Below are 4,844 nucleotides of genomic sequence, written 5' to 3'. Positions count from 1 at the left end.
ATTGGTGCATTTCTTGATGATTGTGCAAACACTCGTAATTGTGCCTGCAGGTAAACATATTGCTGTCTTCTTGGAAAACTGAGAAGTACAAAGAATGTTTATGTGCAGGTCCAGTCGTTCCAAGTATCTCTTGTCGGTTTAGACACACCTGGGTTACCATCCCCCTCTTATTGGCTGAGAAAGTTGCCCCACCTGATTTGTAAGTTTACCTGTCCTAGTCAATGTTGGGGGGGGGGGGGGGTGGCACTTCAGCCAGCCAACACTGGATTTAATCCAGCTAGAAGTAGCAAAGCAGCTCTGAAAAACCACTGGGCTCTGAGTTCATTACTACAGGAAAACTGTTCTCTCCTGAGGCACAGAGAAACTTGCTCCTACCGGCTCAGGAGTTTGGTGGGATAAAACCCATCCAGGAGGACAATGGCTACCTACGCCCTGCAAATCGCTGGACTGGTGCTTGGTGGTGTTGGCATGGTGGGCACACTGGCTGTCACCATCATGCCTCAGTGGAGAGTGTCTGCCTTCATCGGAAGCAACATTGTGGTTTTTGAAAACTTCTGGGAAGGACTGTGGATGAATTGCGTGAGGCAAGCTAACATCAGGATGCAATGCAAAGTCTATGATTCCCTGTTGGCTCTCTCTCCAGACCTACAGGCATCCAGAGGGCTGATGTGTGCTGCCTCTGTGCTGTCCTTCCTGGCTTTCATGACCGCTGTCCTGGGCATGAAATGCACCAGGTGCACTGGGGACGACGAGAAAGTGAAGGGTCACATCTTGCTAACGGCTGGGATCATCTTCATCGTCACAGGCACCCTGGTGCTCATCCCGGTGAGCTGGGTTGCCAATTCCATCATCAGAGAGTTCTACAACCCGATAGTGGAGACTGCCCAAAAGCACGAGCTTGGAGATGCTCTCTACATAGGCTGGACCACGGCGCTGGTGCTGATCGCTGGAGGGGCACTGTTCTGCTGTGTTTCCTGTTACAGTGAAAAGAGCCGAAGCTACAGATACTCTGTCCCTTCCCATCACACAACCCAGAAAAGCTATCACATGGAAAAGAAGTCACCGAGCGTGTACTCCAGAAGTCAGTATGTGTAGTTGGGTCTAGTTTCTAACTTTACTGATAAAGCCAGCAAATGGCTGAAATGCCCACTGTTTTCTAAAAATGGAACCCAAAGGAACATTGATTTGCCATTCTTAACTGCCTAACATTAATTACAGGAACTGAGCATTGGCTATTTATGATTCTATAAGCTATTTCGCAGAATGAGATATTACACACAGTGCTTTGATTGTTCTAGGAAGTGCAGTAATATGTTTTCTAAAATGATTCATGCATCTTTTCCTTTCACCAGTTACTTCAAAATGACATTGTTAAAGACTGTATTATTTTACAGCTGTGATTTCTCTATGACACAGCATTATGTATGTAGATCAGCATGATGTTTATATCTCACATAAATAGAGACAGGCTTACAGGGTTCTATTTTAAATGAAATACTGATTCAATACACTGAATAAATAAAATCCAACTATTGCTTTTCAGGAGAGTCGGGGAAAAGATTGAAGAACGTTAATATTAATTGTGTAAAAACAGCTTAGTGATTAACGTGCTCGATTTATAACGAAGGTTAAAATGAAGGCTTTAATCAGCAGCGTAAAGGAAACTAAATGGCTTTCTGATATCTTGTTTTTCAACCTAGAAGTTAGAAATCCTAACTCCTTTATCCTCTTTCCCCAGAGGCCTTTCTTTTCTTGTATATTAAATGAACATCTTTTAAAAGGCAGATATTTTGTCAAGGGGCTTTGCATTCAAACTGCTTTTCCAGGGCTGTACTAAGAAGAAAGATAAAACCATAGTCTAAGAAACATTAAAGACTTCAGGAAAGTGAATTTTTTTTTTCCTCTGAAGTTTTTATGGTCAGGGAAGGATACATTTTGACAAGAAATCATGTATGTACGTGAATATTTTCGTAACTATTTGAATATAGACTTTGGGTTTTTATTAATATAAATAACAGGATAGGACAATAATATGTCTTAGTTTTTAGTTGCTTACCAAAAAACAAAAACAATTTATTCTTTGTATACTCTATCTGCTCCTAAGATATCGGTAGATACTGAGTTCAAATTGTCATTTCAATCCCATCAAAAGTAAATATTTTACTTATTCCATTTTTTATTCAGTCTTACTAAAGTTATAGAGAAATACTATATCTTTGTGTTTCCCCCAAACCTGATGCAACTGATAATTCACTTTGAAAGTTTGTATCCATATTTTTCTAGCTTAAATGACTATATATATGTATGTGCTTTATGTCCTTTATATTAATAAATTGTGCCTTTTATATAAATTTGATATTTTTTTCATTCTTCTTTTTTTATTAACTTGTAAAGAGTTTTTAAAATCCTGATATTTTTAGCTTTCCAATTTTAAAAAGAGGCCACATTTTAAATATAAAGTTAGATTCAGCATTAATTTTTGAGAATATAAAATACTACATATTATTTAACAACATTATTCCTTATAATCATTGCATCCATACACTAATATTTGATGCGGACACTGTATTTGTAATTATTAAGATAGTGCTGTAGGGTCCAACAAATCTATATACTATAAATATGTATGTTTAAGCCATTTCTATTAAGCTACTATTAAGCCATTTCTATAAAAGCTTTCCATAGCTAAAGAAGTTTCTACTTCTGAGAAATAACATTAATTAATACTAGTGGCTAATGTTTTAGGGGCACATATTATATGCTAGGACCTCTACTGCTTTATATGAATTATATCACTAATGATCATCACAGATGAGGACACATGGGGACAGTTCAGTGATGACCTAATAGAGGCAGGGGAAAGAAAAGGACCATCTGACTTCATAGCCCATGCTCTTTCTTTTCAGGGAAAGTAGATTTTCTTCAGGAGCATTCAGTTTATCAACTAATCTTTGTATGTGGAAATGACCTGCTTCACTAGTATTAGTTGGGAAAACTTTCAGTGTTTTTTGTTTTGTTCTGTTTTTCTGGGGTTGGTGATTTTGCAAGAGCTAAGTGCTAATTTATCCCAGGAAGGCTTGCCCCCTTGGGTTGCACCATTCATGAGAGCAGAAAGGAGGGAAAACTGAGTGCCTTGGAGAAGTAATCCAATCTTCTAAATACCGGTCAAACATCCTCTTCACCTAGAAAGCTCTCCGGGAAGCCCCAAATTCAATTTTTATTTTCCCCTTCTTTTCTCTACAACAGAATTATAACCCTGCTAGTTTTTCTTTGTCACCACCTCTTGAGTACCTCTGAAATCTTTCTCCAACTTTCCACACTTCCTGTCACCTCAGCTCTTTCCTGCCTGGTTGAAAAAGCCTTCCAGACTTGTGTCACGACCAGCAGGATCTTCTTGCCCCAGCCCCCCACCACGATCCTATCTCAGTTCTTCCTAAAATGCATCTCACCCCCCTAATCCTTGTAGGAATGCTCCACTGCCAGAAAGGAGGTAGGAATGTCTTAGTGGATGATAACTATGGGGAGGGAGACAAACCGTATCACACAGTCCACTAGTATATAACCAGTATGATTACAGTTACGAAGCCAATGTCCAGACACTAGAATAATTCACATGCCAAAGGGCTTCTTCAATATCTTGAAAGAGAAGCACTGGAATTGGGAAATGACTTGATTAGTAGCACATTATGTACAAGAGGACATTTTATAATGTTGTTTTATAATGTAGTTTTATGGAGAAACAAGGTGACGTGATGGAAAGAACACAGAGGACATGGTTTTATAACCTGACCTTAGGGCTGGGTTTTTTTTTTTTTCTCCTTGTTTTTCACTGTATTACCTGCTACCCAACCAGGAGCCCCTTCCACGGACCACGGATTCCGTATTCAGAAGGACTTTCTCATGCACCGCTGGAAGAGTCATTAGGCTGCACCATGCTGAGTTTCAGGGATTCAGGGATGTTTTTGTTTTCAAGGAATCTATGATCTAATAATAAGAGGCAAGAGCAAGAATTGCAGCCTTCACTGCATGCCTACCACATGCTTGGTGCTTTTCTTTCTCTACCATATCAAACTAACAATTCTGTGAATTACATATGAGACCATGAGAACACTGTGTCTCAGATTATGTTATATATAACAACATATATACATACCTGTGTATTTGTGTGTGTATGTATATATATATATATATATATATATATATATATATATATATATATATTCAAGAGCACAGGCTCTTGAGAACAGTAGTTCTTCCTACTGCAATATTGTCCAAAGGCATCCCTTTCAGAGTAAACTCTGTGAACAGTAGGTGTGATCTCACCACCTCATCTCCTAGGCTCCCTATGCCTCCCTGGTCACAGCACCCTTTCCCCCTGACCCCAGGGTAGACCTCACCATCAGTTTTTGCTACACTTTTATTCCCTTTCTCCCCTGTCTTAAACTCTACAGGATTTGCTGCTTCTTAGTTTCTGACATCCATCATTTTTTTTTTCCCTTGGAATATATTGTATTTTTCTAGACCCCTGTCATAGGCCTTGTATTTCAAATTCTCCAGGCCTTCTTTGTTGTCCTGAGAAGGACTCCCAGGGCTGCCTGGATCCCTGCGACCCCTCCTTCCAGCCCTGACCCCACTCCCTCCGTGTGCAGCGCAGGGCAGCAGCTGGGACCCAGCCAAAAGGCAGAGCCCACAGGCCTGCTTTCTTGCAGATCTTCAGGCTCTGCCAGATTCTAAGAGGAAAGAGCAGGGCAGTATTCAACGCTGAGAATAGTGAGAAGGCAGGGATCATTGGTTCAGAGGCCCGAGGCCAGGCCTGAAGCTCTGTGCTGGGGGTGAGGGAGCCA

The 4,844-nt window shown here is 40.4% G+C and overlaps 1 protein-coding gene across 1 annotated transcript; it reads left to right on the top strand.

The window, feature by feature from the left end:
• The first annotated feature begins 325 nt into the window (after positions 1 to 325).
• Positions 326 to 1,095, top strand: CLDN8 (claudin 8). Its single transcript, XM_032393250.1, has one exon. The coding sequence runs from the start codon at positions 418 to 420 to the stop codon at positions 1,093 to 1,095; it is 678 nt and encodes a 225-aa protein (XP_032249141.1). The 5' UTR covers positions 326 to 417.
• Positions 1,096 to 4,844: the final 3,749 nt, after the last annotated feature.

The sequence above is a fragment of the Phoca vitulina genome, unplaced genomic scaffold, assembly GCF_004348235.1.
Source record: "Phoca vitulina isolate PV1807 unplaced genomic scaffold, GSC_HSeal_1.0 scaffold72, whole genome shotgun sequence".
NCBI classification, from domain to species: Eukaryota; Metazoa; Chordata; class Mammalia; order Carnivora; family Phocidae; genus Phoca; species Phoca vitulina.
Note: the sequence above shows the minus strand (reverse complement) of the source record. Positions and strands in the feature narration are given on the sequence as shown.

Coding starts and splice junctions, on each gene's coding strand:
- CLDN8 (XM_032393250.1), top strand. CDS start 418: ATGGCTACCTACGCCCTGCAAATCGCTGGACTGGTGCTTGGTGGTGTT.